This window comes from Nerophis lumbriciformis, linkage group LG23, assembly GCF_033978685.3.
Source record: "Nerophis lumbriciformis linkage group LG23, RoL_Nlum_v2.1, whole genome shotgun sequence".
Classification (NCBI taxonomy): Eukaryota; Metazoa; Chordata; class Actinopteri; order Syngnathiformes; family Syngnathidae; genus Nerophis; species Nerophis lumbriciformis.
This window is the reverse complement of record NC_084570.2, coordinates 26,799,650-26,820,613: the sequence shown is the minus strand read 5'-3', so window position 1 is coordinate 26,820,613 and position 20,964 is coordinate 26,799,650. Positions and strand designations below refer to the sequence as shown.

The window sequence follows — 20,964 nt, the reverse complement described above, 5'->3', positions numbered from 1 at the left end:
GAATACAATGATTTGCAAATCCTTTTCAACCCATATTCAATTGAATGCAATACAAAAACAAGATATTTGATGTTCAAACTCATAAACTTTTCTTTTTTTTGCAAATAATAATTAACTTAGAATTTCATGGCTGCAACACCTTCCAAAGTAGTTGGGAAAGGGCATGTTCATCACTGTGTTACATCACCTTTTCTTTTAACAACACTCAATAAACGATTGGGAACTGAGGAAACTAATTGTTGAAGCTTTGAAAGTGGAATTATTTCCCATTCTTGTTTTATGTAGAGCTTCAGTCGTTCAACAGTCCAGGGTCTCCGCTGTCGTATTTTACGCTTCATAATGCGCCACCCATTTTCGATGGGAGACAGGTCTGGACTGCAGGCGGGCCAGGAAAGTACCCGCACTCTTTTTTTACGAAGCCAAGCTGTTGTAACAAGTGCTGAATGTGGCTTGGCATTGTCTTGCTGAAATAAGCAGGGGCGTCCATGAAAAAGACGGCGCGTAGACGGCAGCATATGTTGTTCCAAAACCTGTATGTACCTTTCAGCATTAATGGTGCCTTCACAGATGTGTAAGTTACCCATGCCTTGGGCACTAATGCACCCCATACCATCACAGATGCTGGCTTTTGAACTTTGCGTCGATAACAGTCTGGATGGTTCGCTTCCCCTTTGGTCCGGATGACACGATGTCGAATATTTCCAAAAACAATTTGAAATGTGGACTCGTCAGACCACAGAACACTTTTCCACTTTGCATGAGTCCATCTTAGATGATCTTGGGCCCAGAGAAGCCGGCTGCGTTTCTGAATGTTGTTGATAAATGGCTTTCGCTTTGCATAGTAGAGCTTTAACTTGCACTTACAGATGTAGCGACGAACTGTATTTAATGACAGTGGTTTTCTGAAGTGTTCCTGAGCCCATGTGGTGATATCCTTTCGAGATTGATGTCGGTTTTTGATACAGTGCCGTCTGAGGGATCGAAAGTCACGGTCATTCAATGTTGGTTTCCGGCCATGCCGCTTACGTGGAGTGATTTCTCCAGATTCTCTGAACCTTTTGATGATATTATGGACCGTAGATGTTGAAATCCCTAAATTTCTTGCAATTGCACTTTGAGAAACGTTGTTCTTAAACTGTTTGACTATTTGCTCACGCAGTTGTGGACAAAGGAGTGTACCTCGCCCCATCCTTTCTTGTGAAAGACTGAGCATTTTTTGGGAAGCTGTTTTTATACCCAATCATGGCACCCACCTGTTCCCAATTAGCCTGCACACCTGTGGGATGTTCCAAATAAGTGTTTGATGAGCATTCCTCAACTTTATCAGTATTTATTGCCACCTTTCCCAACTTCTTTGTCACAGGTTGCTGGCATCACATTCTAAAGTTAATGATTATTTGCAAAAAAAAAAAATGTTTATCAGTTTGAACATCAAATATGTTGTCTTTGCAGCATATTCAACTGAATATGGGTTGAAAATGATTTGCAAATCATTATATTTCGTTTATATTTACATCTAACACAATTTCCCAACTCATATGGAAACGGGGTTTGTATATATATGTATATGTCAGGCTTGTCCCTGACAGTTTGGCTATGTTTTAGTTTTTCCTCTGCGTTTGTCTTGTGTTTCCTGTCTTTAGTTCCTGTCAGCACTCTTATTTTGGTTATTTCCTGATTGTCTCCCTGAGTGCTTTTCCCCTCAGCTGTAGCTGATTGGCACCGGGCCACACCTGGTGTCAATCAGCCAGCTGCTATTTGAACCTGCCTTCCCATCCAGTCTGTGCTGGATTATTGTAATTTCTACTTGTCGATGTCAGTGTAGCTGGATGCGGTAGCGGTAAGCTATATTCTGTAGCTGTTTGTAGCTTGCTGTCTTTTTGTTCCTCGTCTTCCAGTTCCTGTTTCCCTGGCATCCTATTTCCTGTTCCTAGGTCCTGGTGTGTGTTTTTTCTTTATATTTTTGGACATTAAATAATGTTTTCCCGCTCAATGCCTATCGTCATCTCTGCATCTTGGGGTTCGTCACCAACAAAACCTGACAGTATATATATATATATACAGTTAGGTCCATAAATATTTGGACATTGACACAATGTTCAGTATTCCAGCACTGTACAACACCACAATGGATTTGAAATGAAACAATCAAGATCTGCTTTAAGTGCAGACTTTGAGCTTTAATTTGAGGGTATTTACATCCAAATCAGGTGAACGGTGTAGGAATTACAACCCATTTTATAAGTGCCTTCCACTTTTTAAGGGACCAAAAGTAATTGGACAAACTAATATAATCATAAATAAAATTGTCATTTTTTAATACTTTGTTGCAAATCCTTTGCAGTCAATGACAGCCTGAAGTGTGGAACACATAGACATCACCAGACGCAGGGTTTGGTCCCTGGTGATGCTTTGCCAGGCCTCTGCTGCAGCTGTCTTCACTTCCTGCTTGTTCTTTGGGCATTCTCCCTTCAGTTTTGTCTTCAGCAAGTGAAATTCATGCTCAATTGGATTCAGGTCAGGTGATTGACTTGGCCATTGCAGGACATTCCACTTCTTTGCCTTAAAAAACTATTTGGTTGCTTTCGCAGTATGCTTGGGGTCATTGACCATCTGCATTGTGAAGCGCCGTCCAATGACTTTTGAAGTATTTGGCTGAATATGAGCAGATAATATTGCCCCAAACACTTCAGAATTCATTATGCTGCTTTTGTCAGCTGTCACATCATCAATAAATATAAAAGATCAGGATCCACTGGCAGCCATGCATGCCACTACCACCACCATGCTTCACTGATAAGGTGGTATGCTTTGGATCTTGAGCAGTTCCTTCCCTTCTTCATACTCTTCTCTTTCCATCATTCTGCTACAAGTTGATCTTGGTCTCATCTGTCCATAAGATGTTGTTCCAGAACTGCACAGGCTCTTTTAGATGTTTCTTGGCAAACTCTAATCTGGCCTTCCTGTTTTTGAGGCTCACCGATGGTTTACACCTTGTGATGAACCCTCTGTATTTCCTCTGGAGAAGTCTTCTCTTAATTGTTGACTTGGACACAGATACACCTACCTCCTGGAGACTTTTCTTCATCTGGCCAACTGTTGTGAAGGGCTTTTTCTTGACAAGGGAAAGGATTTTTCTGTCATCCACCACACTTGTTTTCCGTGGTCTTCCAGGTCTTTTGGTGTTGCTGAGCTCACCAGTGTGTTCTCTCTTTTTAAGAATGTACCAAACAGTTGATTTGGCCACACCTAATGTTTTTGCTATCTATCTGATGGCTTTGTTTTGATTTTTCAGCCTAATGATGGCTTGCTTCACTGATAGTGACAGCTCTTTGGACATCATATTAAGAGATGACCTCCCCAGATTCCAAATGAATATACCACACTTGAAATGCCATCTAGGCCTTTTATCTGCTCTTTGTAAATTAAATAAATGAAAAAAAAACAAGGGAATAACACAAACGTGGCCATGGAACAGCTGAATAGCCAATTGTCCAATTACTTTTGGTCCCTTAAAAAGTGGAAGGCACATATAAAATGTGTTGTAATTCCTACACCGTTCACCTGATTTGGATGTAAATACCCTCAAATTAAAGCTCAAAGTCTGCACTTAAAGCAGATCTTGATTGTTTCATTTCAAATCCATTGTGGTGTTGTACAGAGCTGGAATACTGAAAATTGTGTCAATGTCCAAATATTTATGGACCTAACTGTATATATATATATATATATATATATATTTTTATATATATATATATATATATATATATATATATGTGTATATATATGTATGTATGTAAATGTGTATGTCTATATTATATATATATATATATATATATATATATATATCTTTTTTTTTTTTTTTTTTTTTTTTTTTCCCTAATTTAATTTTTTTTTTTTTTTTAACATTCTTCCTGTTGTTTTTGGGTTTTTTTTTATCCCAAAATAAGTTTGGACACCCCTGTGTTAATATCCATTTTAAATAAACAAGAAACGTGTTTTTTTTTGCATGGCCAGATAGTTGTCAAGTTGAAAATACATGCTCGTGGTTGCAGTACATGCAATATGTCTGGCAAAATTGAAAGGAGGAATATCTTTGGTCCAAAAAATAAGGATAGGACTTTTGTTTATGGAACAGTGCAGGTTTTGACATAGACTAACAGAATTCAAGCGTAATGAAAAACAACAAAATAGTCATAAAAGTCATAAAAACTACATGTTGCTCACTAATATGTATAGATAGAAAGTCAAATACAACAATGTAAAGAATGTAACGTTTGACCTTCTTTGTCTTTGCAGTGCATTCTCATTACCTATACGGACACATGCTCGCGGCCTTTTGAGGGTGACGTGCCAAAACTTGGAGAGCGTGGGCTCAGGGTGCCGGTGGGGGCCGGGCCTCTCTCCTGGCGTGGCCCCCCAGGCCTCCCCTCGCACCTTTCTCCTCCTCCTCCGGACACGTGCGATACCGAGCCCGAGTCTGACCTTTCGAACTCTTGGGGCTGCTCTCGCTGCGGTAGAGGGGACTCTCTCCGGTCTCTCCCGGTCCAACCCAGTGCTCCCGGTCCCCTTCGTCCTTGTGGTTTTTTTGTGCTCCCAGGTCTACGGCTCGTCGTCTGCGTTTCCAACACGACACGTTACCCCCTCTATCGGTTATGCAAGGTACTACTCGATGTGTGTGTGTATATAAAATGGATGACTTATGTTTTTTATGAAGTATATATTGGAAATATATATGGAAAACGATATATTGGCCGTGTATTCAGTAGTGACTGTTCTCTCACTCTTTCCTTCTCTCCGTCGGACCTTAGTGCGTGTTTTGCTGTAAGTGGGCCTTGTTAGCGGGAGGCGCTCTCTTCACAGGTTCATGGGTCCAATTCTCTCTTTCCTTCCTTTCCTCTGTTGACGCCGCGTAGCCCCTCCCCCTTCCATACCACACGATGTAGCCTAGGCAACACATGACGAGCCAATCATTGCAGCGCTCTGGACTCTGTAGCTCCTCTCCGATGCTGCTCCGCGTCGTCGCAAACTGCTCCTGACGACCCCTGTCCGGCCACCTCCCTTTTAGTTGCCATGGCGACCTGCCAGCGAGAAGTCGGCCCCTTTTGGCCGCCCTCGTTTGTGAAAAGACAGCAAAGTGCTGAATGGGTTGTTTTTTTTTTTGTTTTTACTGTTTTCCAAGGTGTCTATAAGGTGTAATGTGCTATGTGGCAGCTATGAGTACCGTGTCTTTATTCCAGGTGTGAAACAACGCTGACATATCAAGATTTGATTATTTGGCTATTTAAAAACTGTACTGTATCCATGACACTATATAGACATGAGTAAAGCTGTTTTTTAAAGATGGCGTGGTGTGTTTTACTCGCAGTTGCTGCTTTTACAGCGGAAGAGCGCCAAAGCCGGAGAATTCGTGTGACGAGACACCTTGATGCCCGACGCCTTCAGAAACGTCAGGTTAGTTTCTTGTGTCTGACGCCAACCAGGAAAAGTGTGATGCTTAATTGTGATTGTGTAAAGTGTGATGCTTAATTGTTTCCTTTAATTCAGCCATTCATGATAATAATCCATAGATTAGCCGCATCTTTGTATAAACCACAGAGTTCAAAGCTCATAGTCCGGAAAATTTGGTAGTTTGGAGTAGTTTTATTATACAGGAGTTTACTATGTATGTAAAGTTTACAACACCTCCCTATTTGATTCTGATACTTGGGGTAACGATTCGATTCAGAATTGATTCGCGATTCAACACGATTCTCATTTCAAACCGATTCTTGATTCAACACGATTCTCGATACAAACCGATTGTCGCAATCTATTATTTGATCTAAAATAATAATAAAAACAGGTTACAACTGGTATAGCCAACAAAATTGTTTTGGGGCCCACATTTCCAGAAAGCTAACGACCGGGGCCGGACTTCTCCCTTTACTATTAGTTTTATTTTTTGTTGTGTTCTATTCTGTATAGTCCAGACAAACCAGCGTCCTCTACAGTGGACATTTGATTTTGGTCTATTTACTTGGTCGGAGTTGTTTTCAATTAACTTCTGCAAAAATCTTGCCAAAGATTATCTCTGTGACAGCCCTGCTATATAAGTAAACTTTGATTGATTGATTGAAATATATATATATGTGTGTGTGTGTGTGTGTGTGTATGTATATATATATATATATATATATATATACTGTATATATATGTGTGTGTGTATCTCTGTATGTATGTATATATACTGTGTGTGTATATGTGTGTGTATATATATATATATATATATATATATATATACAGTGGGGCAAAAAAGTATTTAGTCAGCAACCGATTGTGCAAGTTCTCCCACTTAAAATGATGACAGAGGTCTGTAATTTTCATCATAGGTACACTTCAACTGTGAGAGACAGAATGTGAAAAAAAAATCCAGGAATTCACATTGTAGGATTTTTAAAGAATTTATTTGTAAATTATGGTGGAAAATAAGTATTTGGTCACTTCAAACAAGGAAAATCTCTGGCTCTCACAGACCTGTAACTTCTTCTTTAAGAAGCTCTTCTGTCCTCCACTTGTTACCTGTATTAATGGCACCTATTTGAACTGGTTATCTGTATAAAAGACACCTGTCCATAGCCTCAAACAGTCAGACTCCAAACTCCACTATGGCCAAGACCAAAGAGCTGTCGAAGGACACCAGGAAAATAATTGTAGACCTGCACCAGACTGTGAAGAGTGAATCTACAATAGGCAAGCAGCTTGGTGTGAAAGAATCAACTGTGGGAGCAATTATCAGAAAATGGAAGACATACAAGACCACTGATAATCTCCCTCGATCTGGGGCTCCACGCAAGATCTCATCCCGTGGGGTCAAAATGATCATGAGAACGATGAGCAAAAATCCCAGAACCACACGGGGGGACCTGGTGAATGACCTGCAGAGAGCTGGGACCAAAGTAACAAAGGTTACCATCAGTAACACACTACGCCGACAGGGAATCAAATCCTGCAGTGGCAGACGTGTCCCCCTGCTTAAGCCAGTGCATGTCCAGGCCCGTCTGATGTTTGCCAGAGAGCACATGGATGATACAGCAGAGGATTGGGAGAATGTCATGTGGTCAGATGAAACCAAAATAAAACTTTTTGGTATAAACTCAACTCGTCGCGTTTGGAGGAAGAAGAATACTGAGTTTCATCCCAAGAACACCATACCTACTGTGAAGCATGGGGGTGGAAACATCATGCTTTGGGGCTGTTTTTCTGCTAAGGGGACAGGCCGACTGATCCGTGTTAAGGAAAGAATGAATGGGGCCATGTATCGTGAGATTTTGAGCCAAAACCTCCTTCCATCAGTGAGAGCTTTGAAGATGAAACGTGGCTGGGTCTTCCAGCATGACAATGATCCCAAACACACCGCCCGGGCAACGAAGGAGTGGCTCCGTAAGAAGCATTTGAAAGTCCTGGAGTGGCCTAGCCACTCTCCAGACCTCAACCCCATAGAAAATCTGTGGAGGGAGTTGAAAGTCTGTGTTGCTCGGCAACAGCCCCAAAACATCACTGCTCTCGAGAAGATCTGCATGGAGGAATGGGCCAAAATACCAGCTACTGTGTGTGCAAACCTGGTAAAGACCTATAGTAATCGTTTGACCTCTGTAATTGCCAACAAAGGTTATATTACAAAGTATTGAGTTGAATTTTTGTTATTGACCAAATACTTATTTTCCACCATAATTTACAGATAAATTCTTTAAAAATCTTACAATGTGAATTCCTGGATTTTTTTTTCACATTCTGTCTCTCACAGTTGAAGTGTACCTATGATGAAAATTACAGACCTCTGTCATCATTTTAAGTGGGAGAACTTGCACAATTGGTGGCTGACTAAATACTTTTTTGCCCCACTGTATATATACTCACTCACTCACTCACTCACTCACTCACTCACACACACATATATATATATATATATATATATATATATATATATATCTATATATGTGTGTGTGTGTATATGTGTATGTATGTGTGTATATATATATATATATATATATATATATATATATATACACACAGTGCAGGCCAAAAGTTTGGACACACCTTCTCATTCAATTTGTTTTCTTTATTTTCATGACTATTTACATTGTAGATTGTCACTGAAGGCATCCAAACTATGAATGAACACATGTGGAGTTATGTACTTAACAAAAAAAAGGTGAAATAACTGAAAACATGTTTTGTATTCTAGTTTCTTCAAAATAGCCACCTTTTGCTCTGATTACTGCTTTGCATACTCTTGGCATTCTCTCAATGAGCTTCAAGCACACCTGTGAAGTGAAAACCATTTCAGGTGACTACCTCTTGAAGCTCATCAAGAGAATGCCAGGAGTGTACAAAGCAGTAATCAGAGCAAAGGGTGGCATTTTTGAAAAACTAGAATATAAAACATGTTTTGTTTGCATGTATGTATGTATGTATGTATGTATGTACATATATTTAAGAATCTGCTGCAAAAATGTCACACAAGTTTTTTTAACTGAAGTCACTGCGGCCACAAGTTGAATAGTCTAAATGATGATTAAAAAGAGGACCTAAAATGGAACCTTGAGGAACACCACTGGTAGAACTAAAAAAGTTAAACAAATGACTACTGACTGCATCTGAAGTAAACAAGCTAGAGCAACACCTTACTAACATAAATCACATTCCAAAAAAAAAGTGTAACTCCCAAGAGGAGAGTACTTAAAGAGATGCCTTGAGGAACGCCTCAGTTATGTAAATCATAAGTTTTGTTCCCAGTGTTCCATGTTTGCTAGCAAGGTTAACAAGTCAATGCAAGGATGTTCCATTGTGTTTACAGTGGTCCAAGTTTTATATGCAACAGGAGCACTCTACTGTGTTTAGGAATGTGCTGCAAAAATGTTTGTCTCCCAAGTTTTTAACTGAACTGATTTTTGAAAATATCGAATCGATTTAGAATCAAAATAAATAAGAAGAGCAATTTGGATGAGAATTGATTTAAATAGAATGGCAGTTAAAAATTATAAAATGTCACTACCAACGTTGCTTGTGCACTTCATAAAAGGTTTGTCATGGCCCCAGTGTCCAAATCCCTCATAATGAGACTGATTAACTAGATTTGTATTATTTACAATAGGATCTTTTTTTTCTTTCTTTTTTTCAAAATTCAATTCATCCTGGAACAGATTGTGCTCGACCTTCCACTGACTCAACAAATACTCCAGACATCGTACTGAAAATGGTCTTTATTGCATGGACTGGTCAGGAAATATCACATTTCCAAACATCTACAAATACACAACAATCTTAATTATAAAAGTCAACAATAAGTTAGCAAAAAAAAAGACAAAACAATATAAAATAAGATGGCAAAACCACTCTGTAGAAAAAGGGAACGTATTTACATCACTAGCATCGGTAACCAGTTTAACATTTAAGCAGATCTTGGTCAAAACTACCGTGGTCACATGTTGGCCCCACAAATACTCTCATGGTTCTTTTGTCGTTTGCATCAAAAACACACACAAAACTAGAATGATAGATCAGGGAAAGGTTTCGGAAAAGAGGAAAGCTTAAATTAAGTAAGGAGAGAAACGAGGCCCTTGTTCATGCAACGTTTGGACTGTGGCTTTAAGGCAGGGAATAAAGGAAATAAGGCCAAAAGTGGAATTCATTCGTTACTGTCAGAGTAAATGGTGATTGAGATATGAAAATATCAGCCTGCTTTGTGTCTTGAGGGACGGCGTGCTTCCTCTCGGTCCGCTTTGTGAAAGTTTTTATTTGGGAATGTCCACGGGAAAGGGCAGGGATCCGTCTGCTGCCGCCATGCTGTCCACGATGGAGCTCAGGGCCTGGATGTCGGCGTGCTCCGGAGAGTCGGCGGCACTTAGAAGCTCTGCAGAGAGTCCCACAAAAGTGAGTGATGACGCACTTTGTGTGTGTGTGTGTGTGTGTGTGTGTGTGTGTGTGTGTGTGTGTGTGTGTGTGTTTTTTTTTGGTCTCCAGCTTTGTGGAGACTCCAATCTGTCATGGACTTCTGAACTCACCCTCGCTGCTGTAGCTTTGCGTACACTGCTCTGGGGTGCTGCTCCACTCTGGGCTACTGCAACAGGTGCTGCCCGAACTGGGCTCGCTTGACGACGACACCTGTTGCCAAGGAGACGCACACAAGCAGAAGTTGCTGTCAGTCACTGGCACACCACACACACACAAGACCCCCCACACTGAGGATTGTAAACCTCATTTTATGTAACGATCCACTTTCTGCTGCGGTTGGCCTTAGCTTAGTGTTTGGACCATTCAAACTGACTCACTCTGGGTTGGTTCTGTCCGGCCCGGTAGTGTAGTCCCTGCTGCCCCATGTCTGTGTCCTGCTGGTTGAAGGAGGACACCAAAGCCTGAAGCCTTTCAATGTACTGAATGGCGCTCCTCAAGATCTCCACCTTGGGCAGCCTCTGGTTGGGGTTCATCAGAGTGCTTCTCTTCAGGGCGTCGAAAGCCTCGTTGACCTTCTTCAGGCGCCTCTTTTCCCTCAGCGTGGCCGCTCTCCGGCGGTCCATGGTCACCGTCTTGCGTTTGCACAGCTTGCAGGCCCATGGCAGGCACTGGCCCGGGCAGTGGGGCTCGGAGTGCGGCGACAGGCCGGACGGTGAGGGTTTGTCCTCGGGTGGCGCCAATCCGACACCTCCGGGCAGACTCCCGCACAGGCCCATCATGGAGTTCCTGTCCTGGTAGCCAACTTGATCGTACCCCCCCGGCAGGCGAGCGGGGAAGTAGTTATCCCCTCCTTCATAAAAGCGCTGGTCTGGGAAGAAGTAAGGGTTGGTCTCAAAAAGCTCCATCTTGTTGTGGTGTGTGTGCGAGGTTACAGAAGATCCCTTGCCTCCCCTTCGGAGCCGCTATATCAAACACTCCCTTCAAGTCCCTGAACGTGTGTGTGTCAGAGTGGACGCGCGTGTGCCTTGCCTTCGTCCTTGGCCTGCGTTTGTGACGAGTGGAAGACGTGTGGTGAACAACTGGTGTGGAGCAACTGTAGGCTGGCATTTAAACCCTGCACTGCTGCAGGATCACTGGGTTAAATTTAGCACGAGCCCCCAGAAACCTGACACGACGTTTAGCTGTTGCTGCACATCTACACTCCATATCTCAGTCGGGCCCTGATCTCTGGAGCTTTCACGGCCCGTCCGTGTGTACCGTGCGTGTGTGAGTGGGGTCTTTGTGCTCGCGTGTGCCTCGGGAGCCTTGCGTATGATCAGGTTGCTGAGGAAATGAGAAAGATAACCGCGCATCAAAGATGTCCGTCTTAATGAGCTAATCCCAGCCTCGCGTCGCCATCCATGGCGCTATACATGAAGTTAAGGACAGAAAGTCTGGAAGCAGCTGGCACGTCTACCGATGATATGCAACGACAATTGAGTTGTTGGGCTCGTAGTTGTTTATAGAAAGGAAATGCGGCCGGGACTGTTTGTTGTTGACCTATAACTAGGTCACAGATTAAAGTGGAACCAAGATTTACGAACTAACTTAGTTCTTGAACATGTTTCGTAAACCCTAAAGTTTGTATAGTGAAGCAGAGTTCCCCATAAGCCAAAATTTCCACTGAATCTGAAACGGCCGCCGACCGGCACACGCTCCCGTTTTTATTCTAGTCAATGTGTTTATAGAATGGAAACTGTTTGTTGTTGACCTTCAACTAGGTCACAGATTAAAGTGGAACCTAGATTTACGAACTAAATTGGTTATTGAACATGGTTCGTAAACCCTAAAGTTTGTATAGTGAAGCAGAGTTCCCCATAACCCCGAATTCCCACTGAATCTTAAACGGCCGCCGACCAGCACATGGCCCCGTTTTTATTCTAGTCAATGTGTCAGTTTCCACCGACATGCCGTTCCGCATTCGAGTGCTGAATATACGCAGAGCTTTTATTTTTGCCGGACACCACATCAAATCCATTCATTTTGACTAAAATCTGCTAGTGTTGGACAGGAAGTTATGCACAAACACAAAATAAAGTATCCAGTTTACTTTCAAAATAAATACTCCGTCTTCAAGGGTATATCGTATTTTACACTTTGAATGGTCCTAAGGGGCGGCAACAGACATGAAGTCAACTTGTCAAAGGTTTTCACACTTAATTTCATCTTGTTGACACAAAAGGATGAAGACATGCTGATTCTGGAGGTCCACATTTAAAGAATAATGTGGGCTTTTGTCAAATATCAAAGTGGTTGTGTGACACTAATAAAAGTGGTTTATCAAGGCAGGACTGACTTTATTGGTCGCTTTATTACTACTTCCCTTATCATGTGATTATGCGCCGATTCGCGAGATCGAAAAGTCCACGCTATTCCACTACACGACGGAGCCGCAACAGAACGGCGGTGGGGATCGGCAGATCCGCGGCCGTTTCGGATTCAGTGGGAATCTGGGGTAAGAATCAATGTAAACATGAATAATTGGTTCGAGCCTCGACAAAAGTCCCTATTTTAGTTACAAAACTGCACACTTTGAAGACACTAAGCTCAGTCGACAGAGTTTTTTCAATTAATAGCGTATTTTCCCGCCTATAAGCTGCTACTTTTTTCCAACGCTTTGTATCCTGCGGCTTATAAAACCGTGTGGCTAATTTATAGGTTTTTCTTCGCTCACGGCCATAATGTTTTGTATTTAACAAATAGTATTCATGTAAGACTGACAGAGACGGCTAAAAAGGTGTGTTACAGTTTGTGCTATGGCGCCATCTTTTGGACGAGTTCGCTCATTGCGGGGTGAACATTTACATTATTTCCTTCCTTTTAGTGCTTTCAACCGGAAGTACTTGTGCCGTTCTGTCTTCTAGCCGTCCATAGCGTTCCTACCCATATGGATTCTATATCCATCACTCCAAGCAACGTTTGTAAGTTTTACAATATAACTAAAACAATTCTTACTTACTAAAACGTACCATGTGTGATGTCTTTAGGAGTGTTTTGATGCATATTTGTACGTGCTATTGTAATGTAATGAAGCTAGCGTCGTTAGCATGAGCTAATATGCTAACCCAATTACGAGTGTCCATGTTAGTATCATTAACTTACAATGGCATTCTTTTTGCATTGTTTCAGTTTCACAAATTCCTCAGCAAATTCACCAAAACCTCACTGTGGAGTTATTGAGTCTGTTTAGCTGATTGGAGAGCTAGATTCCGCAGCTAGTGGGTTCATGACGATGACTTTTGTTTTGTTTGATCAGCCGTTTTACTGCCGGTGCGGCTAATATATGTAAAAATATTTTTACTTCAAGGTATACATTTGCTATAGCAGGGGTGGCCAACCAGTCAGAGACTAAGAGCCACTTTTTTTTACTGTGTTACTGCAAAGAGCCATATCCTACACATGGGCACACATGAACATCACCCCATCCCTTCCGCACGCGCGCACACACACACACACACACACACACACACACACACACACACACACACTCACACACACCTCTGCTCAGCCAGATTTATTGTAAATGTCACACCAACATGACTCCTACAGTACTAATACCACAGGCCAGTTATTTTCAACGATAAACATTGTGCGCACTGTCTCACACACACAAACTCTCAGTTCAACCAAGTCCACATACACAAATGTAATATTTTTTCTCTTACTATGCATGTTGCTTTGTGGGACTTCTGGCATTCCTTGTCGTGGACAATACTCTTCAAATATGGCTTGTATTCCGTTGTTGCCACTCGAAGAAATTATTTCACATGGGTGTCAGTCAGAACAGATCGATGCTTTGATTTCACATGTTTCAGGGTACAAAACACAGACTCGCAGAAGTATGTTGACCCAAACATTGACAGTATCTTAAGCGCAGCCCGTTTGACATTGGGGTATTTTTCCATTGGCACACATTTCCAGAACTCAATGGTCCCTTCCCTTCAAGCAGCTTTCAGTTGGTCCTCCTCACAAAGATCGATCATCTCCAACTCAGCCGCAGCCTCATCTGTGACGTGCGGGGCTTTCAAACAGTCCGTATCCGTATTAAATGGGTCGACGAGGAATGTAATCTGTGACCTTTTCAGTTGGAGATCATGGAACCGGGTCACAAAGCTTTCGTGCAGGTTTTCAACCAGTGTCGCAGGGCGGCGCTGGTGACTTGCCCGCTGGCTTTTAGCAGAGTGGGGAAAATCGTTAAATCTCCCTTCTGAATATGCGCCTTGAACAGCTTCAGTTTGTTGATGAACGCAAACACACTTTGCACCAGGTCAGGCAGCATTTTTAACTTACCCCGCAGGGTCAGGAACAGTCTGACCAAGTGACACAGCATGTCGACCAAAAAGGCCAGATCCATAATTCACTCGAGGTCCGAGAGCTCGGGACAGTCCTTGTCCTTCTCTTCCATGAACAGTTTCACGGCATCCAAAAGCAAAAAAGCGAGAGAGTACCCTACCTTTTGACAGCCACCTCACAGTGCAGTGCAGCGGCAGGTCACCTGGAAGCCCTTGGTTCAGCTCAGCGATAAGATTCCTGAATTGCTTGTGGTTAAGTGCATGTGTGCGGATGTAGTTGACTATTTCCATCACGGGCTTCATGACGTTGTCTAAATTCAATGATTTAGACACAAGTTGCTCCCTGTGGATAATGCAGTGGAAATTCCAAAACTCGGGAAATGTTTCGTCAGCTTTGCACAGCCCCACAAGCCCATTCACAGATCCGATCATGGCTGGTGCTCCATCCGTGGCTATTGCAGTTAGTTTTTGTATGGGCAGATTTGCTTTTGCAAATGCAGCCATCATTGTTTCTTTCACATCTATGCCACGGGTTCTGTCTTTTAATGGCACAATATCAAGGAGTTCTTTTTTTTTATCACAGTTTGACACAGACCGTGCAAATATTGCCAACTGAGGCTTGTCTTGTATGTCACAACTCTCATAAATAAATAAAATACTCACATACTTGAAGGTCAGAGTGCAACTGTGATTCAATAGCGTTCAACAGTGTGGCGGGACAGTTGGACTTCTGATTCCCTTCTTTTTATTTTGTCGTCTTCAGGAGACAAGATTTCAACAGCGTCACTGAGGCATCTTTTAACAAAGTCCCTGTCATGTCTGTGTGATCATGTTTTGTTTTGGTTATGTTCAGGTTTGTTTTTTGGACTCTTTGTGCACTCTTGTTTGTTTTGTCACCATAGCGACCATAAGTTTTCACCTGTCCTCATGTCACGCACCTCATTCATTTGAACTCACACACCTGTCACTAATCATGCCACTGTTATTTAAACCTGTCTTTTTCTGTCGATCGTGCTGGTGACATTATCCATACTACCTCTGCTACCTTTCATTCCAAGCCATTGTTCCCTGCACGTTTTTCATGCCACAATAAGTGTTGTATGTTTCATTTTTATAGTTTTTGCCTTTGTGCAAGTTTTTGTTTCATTAGCCAAGTTTTTGTACTTCCGCATTGTGCGCGCTTTAAGTTTGTTCTTTTTGTTAGTGTAAAAATAAACATGTCCTTACCTTCACGCCTTGCCTGCGCCAACTTTCCTTTGCATTCCAGGAAAACACAACACCCCAAGGTCCACGTTTTGACAGAAAGCAAAGGAAAGTTGGCACGGGCAAGGCGTGAAGGTAAGGACATGTTTATTTTTACACTAACAAAAAGAACAAACGAAAAGCGCGCACAAGGCGGAAGTACAAAAACTTGGCTAATGAAACAAAAACTTGCACAAAGGCAAAAACTATAAACATGAAATATACTAGCAGAGTGGGGAAAATCGTTAAATCTCCCTTCTGAATATGCGCCTTGAACAGCTTCAGTTTGTTGATGAACGCAAACACACTTTGCACCAGGTCAGGCAGCATTTTTAACTTACCCCGCAGGGTCAGGAACAGTCTGACCAAGTGACACAGCATGTCGACCAAAAAGGCCAGATCCATAATTCACTCGAGGTCCGAGAGCTCGGGACAGTCCTTGTCCTTCTCTTCCATGAACAGTTTCACGGCATCCAAAAGCAAAAAAGCGAGAGAGTACCCTACCTTTTGACAGCCACCTCACAGTGCAGTGCAGCGGCAGGTCACCTGGAAGCCCTTGGTTCAGCTCAGCGATAAGATTCCTGAATTGCTTGTGGTTAAGTGCATGTGTGCGGATGTAGTTGACTATTTCCATCACGGGCTTCATGACGTTGTCTAAATTCAATGATTTAGACACAAGTTGCTCCCTGTGGATAATGCAGTGGAAATTCCAAAACTCGGGAAATGTTTCGTCAGCTTTGCACAGCCCCACAAGCCCATTCACAGATCCGATCATGGCTGGTGCTCCATCCGTGGCTATTGCAGTTAGTTTTTGTATGGGCAGATTTGCTTTTGCAAATGCAGCCATCATTGTTTCTTTCACATCTATGCCACGGGTTCTGTCTTTTAATGGCACAATATCAAGGAGTTCTTTTTTTTTATCACAGTTTGACACAGACCGTGCAAATATTGCCAACTGAGGCTTGTCTTGTATGTCACAACTCTCATAAATAAATAAAATACTCACATACTTGAAGGTCAGAGTGCAACTGTGATTCAATAGCGTTCAACAGTGTGGCGGGACAGTTGGACTTCTGATTCCCTTCTTTTTATTTTGTCGTCTTCAGGAGACAAGATTTCAACAGCGTCACTGAGGCATCTTTTAACAAAGTCCCTGTCATGTCTGTGTGATCATGTTTTGTTTTGGTTATGTTCAGGTTTGTTTTTTGGACTCTTTGTGCACTCTTGTTTGTTTTGTCACCATAGCGACCATAAGTTTCCACCTGTCCTCATGTCACGCACCTCATTCATTTGAACTCACACACCTGTCACTAATCATGCCACTGTTATTTAAACCTGTCTTTTTCTGTCGATCGTGCTGGTGACATTATCCATACTACCTCTGCTACCTTTCATTCCAAGCCATTGTTCCCTGCACGTTTTTCATGCCACAATAAGTGTTGTATGTTTCATTTTTATAGTTTTTGCCTTTGTGCAAGTTTTTGTTTCATTAGCCAAGTTTTTGTACTTCCGCATTGTGCGCGCTTTAAGTTTGTTCTTTTTGTTAGTGTAAAAATAAACATGTCCTTACCTTCACGCCTTGCCTGCGCCAACTTTCCTTTGCATTCCAGGAAAACACAACACCCCAAGGTCCACGTTTTGACAGAAAGCAAAGGAAAGTTGGCACGGGCAAGGCGTGAAGGTAAGGACGTGTTTATTTTTACACTAACAAAAAGAACAAACGAAAAGCGCGCACAAGGCGGAAGTACAAAAACTTGGCTAATGAAACAAAAACTTGCACAAAGGCAAAAACTATAAACATGAAATATACTAGCAGAGTGGGGAAAATCGTTAAATCTCCCTTCTGAATATGCGCCTTGAACAGCTTCAGTTTGTTGATGAACGCAAACACACTTTGCACCAGGTCAGGCAGCATTTTTAACTTACCCCGCAGGGTCAGGAACAGTCTGACCAAGTGACACAGCATGTCGACCAAAAAGGCCAGATCCATAATTCACTCGAGGTCCGAGAGCTCGGGACAGTCCTTGTCCTTCTCTTCCATGAACAGTTTCACGGCATCCAAAAGCAAAAAAGCGAGAGAGTACCCTACCTTTTGACAGCCACCTCACAGTGCAGTGCAGCGGCAGGTCACCTGGAAGCCCTTGGTTCAGCTCAGCGATAAGATTCCTGAATTGCTTGTGGTTAAGTGCATGTGTGCGGATGTAGTTGACTATTTCCATCACGGGCTTCATGACGTTGTCTAAATTCAATGATTTAGACACAAGTTGCTCCCTGTGGATAATGCAGTGGAAATTCCAAAACTCGGGAAATGTTTCGTCAGCTTTGCACAGCCCCACAAGCCCATTCACAGATCCGATCATGGCTGGTGCTCCATCCGTGGCTATTGCAGTTAGTTTTTGTATGGGCAGATTTGCTTTTGCAAATGCAGCCATCATTGTTTCTTTCACATCTATGCCACGGGTTCTGTCTTTTAATGGCACAATATCAAGGAGTTCTTTTTTTTTATCACAGTTTGACACAGACCGTGCAAATATTGCCAACTGAGGCTTGTCTTGTATGTCACAACTCTCATAAATAAATAAAATACTCACATACTTGAAGGTCAGAGTGCAACTGTGATTCAATAGCGTTCAACAGTGTGGCGGGACAGTTGGACTTCTGATTCCCTTCTTTTTATTTTGTCGTCTTCAGGAGACAAGATTTCAACAGCGTCACTGAGGCATCTTTTAACAAAGTCCCTGTCATGTCTGTGTGATCATGTTTTGTTTTGGTTATGTTCAGGTTTGTTTTTTGGACTCTTTGTGCACTCTTGTTTGTTTTGTCACCATAGCGACCATAAGTTTTCACCTGTCCTCATGTCACGCACCTCATTCATTTGAACTCACACACCTGTCACTAATCATGCCACTGTTATTTAAACCTGTCTTTTTCTGTCGATCGTGCTGGTGACATTATCCATACTACCTCTGCTACCTTTCATTCCAAGCCATTGTTCCCTGCACGTTTTTCATGCCACAATAAGTGTTGTATGTTTCATTTTTATAGTTTTTGCCTTTGTGCAAGTTTTTGTTTCATTAGCCAAGTTTTTGTACTTCCGCATTGTGCGCGCTTTAAGTTTGTTCTTTTTGTTAGTGTAAAAATAAACATGTCCTTACCTTCACGCCTTGCCTGCGCCAACTTTCCTTTGCATTCCAGGAAAACACAACACCCCAAGGTCCACGTTTTGACAGAAAGCAAAGGAAAGTTGGCACGGGCAAGGCGTGAAGGTAAGGACATGTTTATTTTTACACTAACAAAAAGAACAAACGAAAAGCGCGCACAAGGCGGAAGTACAAAAACTTGGCTAATGAAACAAAAACTTGCACAAAGGCAAAAACTATAAACATGAAATATACAACACTTACTGTGGCATGAAAAAACGTGCAGGGAACAATGGCTTGGAATGAAAGGTAGCAGAGGTAGTAAGGATAATGTCACCAGCACGATCAACAGAAAAAGACAGGTTTAAATAACAGTGGCATGATTAGTGACAGGTGTGTGAGTTCAAATGAATCAGGTGCGTGACATGAGGACAGGTGAAAACTAATGGTCGCTATGGTGACAAAACAAAGAGTGCACAAAGAGTCCAAAAACCAAACCTGAACATAACCAAAACAAAACATGATCACACAGACATGACAGTCCCCTTCATTGTATGGCTTTTTAGCCTGTGCAATGTTCCAAGCCAGTTGATATGATGCAAGCGTTACGGTCTCTGAGTGCCTCGTACATTTTTTTAAAAACTGTTTCTGCTTTTCTGCCTGACTTTTCAAAGTGGCCAACTTGTGCTTGCGAAGTTCTGTCCCTTTTGGAAATTCCTGGTCGATGTTAGTATGGAGTGAGCTGAAGTGACCGTGAAGATTTGAAGCTTTGAAATGCGCTAATGACGCCTGACATATAAGGCAGAATGGCTTGCCATTACGTTCAACAAAAAAAATATAAACCACACTGTTAAAATGTCCTGTGTTCTTCATATTTTCGTTTTGCTGTGCTTTTTTTCACTGCCATTTTGAGAGCGAACTTGTCACAAATTATTTACTACCGTGATCTCACGCACATGCACGTTTGACGTCACTCAAACCGGCTTCGGCTTCTTCTTCTTATGTGCAACTCAAACCGGCTTAAACCGGGCGAAAAAAGTAATCCTATTATTGTAATCCAAGTATTTCCTTTTTTTTTCCTGATGATCACGATCACGGTCGATAGAAGAGGCCGCGTGTTGAACGCCACGGTGTTTTACAAGCTAGATTTTGAGAAAAACGCCCTCTTTGTGCTGAGCACAAATCAATGAAGCGGCCGTGTGTCTCGGTCGCACTGCATTTTGGGAAGTGTAGTGTTTTTCGTCCCGGCGAACGCCATGGACAGTAGATATACTACAGTACAGTAACACGGCAACGTGGGCCTCCGACAAAGAGTTTGTCGCGTCTACACCTCGAGGGCACTAATAGATTTTTTTTTGTTTTGTTTGTTTTTCAAATAGATTTAAGAGCCGCATGAAACCAGCCAAAGAGGTGCATGAGGCTCGCGAGCCGCGGGTTGGCCAGGCCTTTACTATAGCCTGGACATAATAGTAACAATCTTTTTTATCTAAACAACACAACATTACAGCAAGCTTAAATGTCAACAAGCATGCACACACAAAAGTCCCGTTGGTGCGCTCCAAAACGTTAACCACCATGTTTATATTAAAAAGAAAATCATGTTTACCTTGTGTCGGCGAATATGTGCGTCATTGTCGAACAGTCTGGGAGTTTCGGGGTGATAAACGAGCAGTGACTTCACGTAATCACCGCTAGCGTTGGCACAAACTTGCAGTGTGAAGCGATCCTTCGTCGGCTTGTGGGCATTCTCCTTCGCTGTCATAAAGGTCCGCTGTGGCATTTTTTTCGGTCTCATCACAATTAAAGAACTGCTGCGGAACAAACTGAAGTTGCCGCAAGCCCAAGGCTTACTAGCTAAAAGGCTAGCTCAAAGCGGTTGTCTAGCAACTCGAAGCTATACAGCTAGACTGTGAGAGATTGGACACATTTGAAGTGTCTCTGATCACACAAATCCCGTGTGTACAGGATGTAAACAGGATGTGACGTAGGGGGCCCCGCCTCTTCAAAATGGCCATGCCCTTGGTACAGGAAGTGATGTCTTAAAAATGGCAGCCCCCTAAATGAAGTGTTCGTACACGAGACATGGTTCGCACACAGAGGCATATTTGGCGCGATGTAAAGGTCGGAAATAGAGGCGTTCGTAAATCGAGGTTCCCTGTACTTCTGTCAGGTTGGCACGGAACATGTTCAACCACATAAAAGCTTAGCCTGGTTTGACTTTCACACGTCCAAAAAGGAATGCGGAAGTGACGGTACGAGTCACACTGGACTCCGAGGTGGACTCAACACCAGCCTGTCACCATGCTCCTTTTACG

General features: G+C 42.4%; 2 protein-coding genes across 11 annotated transcripts in view; one reads left to right on the top strand and one right to left on the bottom strand.

Annotated features, from left to right (window-relative positions):
• Window positions 1–5,342, top strand: part of ppfia4 (PTPRF interacting protein alpha 4) — a 278,835-nt gene extending 273,493 nt beyond the window's left edge. For all 8 annotated transcript variants that reach the window (XM_061984869.1, XM_061984863.1, XM_061984868.1 and 5 more), the window contains one exon: window positions 4,300–5,342. The gene's annotated coding sequence lies outside the window, so the exon portion shown is untranslated. The remainder of the gene's footprint in view (window positions 1–4,299) is intronic.
• A 3,888-nt stretch (window positions 5,343–9,230) lies between these two features.
• On the bottom strand, window positions 9,231–20,591 carry myog (myogenin). 3 transcript variants are annotated; one of them, XM_061984872.1, is made up of 4 exons: window positions 20,256–20,591; window positions 10,314–10,804; window positions 10,047–10,146; window positions 9,231–9,895 (listed from the first exon to the last, which is right to left on the bottom strand). In XM_061984872.1, the coding sequence occupies exons 2-4, from the start codon at window positions 10,713–10,715 to the stop codon at window positions 9,777–9,779; spliced, it is 621 nt and encodes a 206-aa protein (XP_061840856.1). In that variant the 5' UTR covers window positions 10,716–10,804; window positions 20,256–20,591; the 3' UTR covers window positions 9,231–9,776. The 3 variants fall into 3 exon arrangements, with proteins under 3 accessions (XP_061840856.1, XP_061840855.1, XP_061840854.1); XM_061984871.1 differs by lacking the exon at window positions 20,256–20,591 and adding an exon at window positions 13,641–14,209; XM_061984870.1 differs by lacking the exon at window positions 20,256–20,591 and having other exon boundaries at window positions 10,314–11,043.
• Between the last annotated feature and the right edge of the window lie 373 nt (window positions 20,592–20,964).

Coding starts and splice junctions, on each gene's coding strand:
- myog (XM_061984870.1), bottom strand. CDS start 10,841: ATGGAGCTTTTTGAGACCAACCCTTACTTCTTCCCAGACCAGCGCTTT. Junction 10,147..10,313: donor CCGGACAGAACCAACCCAGA/GTGAGTCAGTTT, acceptor CCTTGGCAACAG/GTGTCGTCGTCAAGCGAGCC. Junction 9,896..10,046: donor GCAAAGCTACAGCAGCGAGG/GTGAGTTCAGAA, acceptor GACTCTCTGCAG/AGCTTCTAAGTGCCGCCGAC.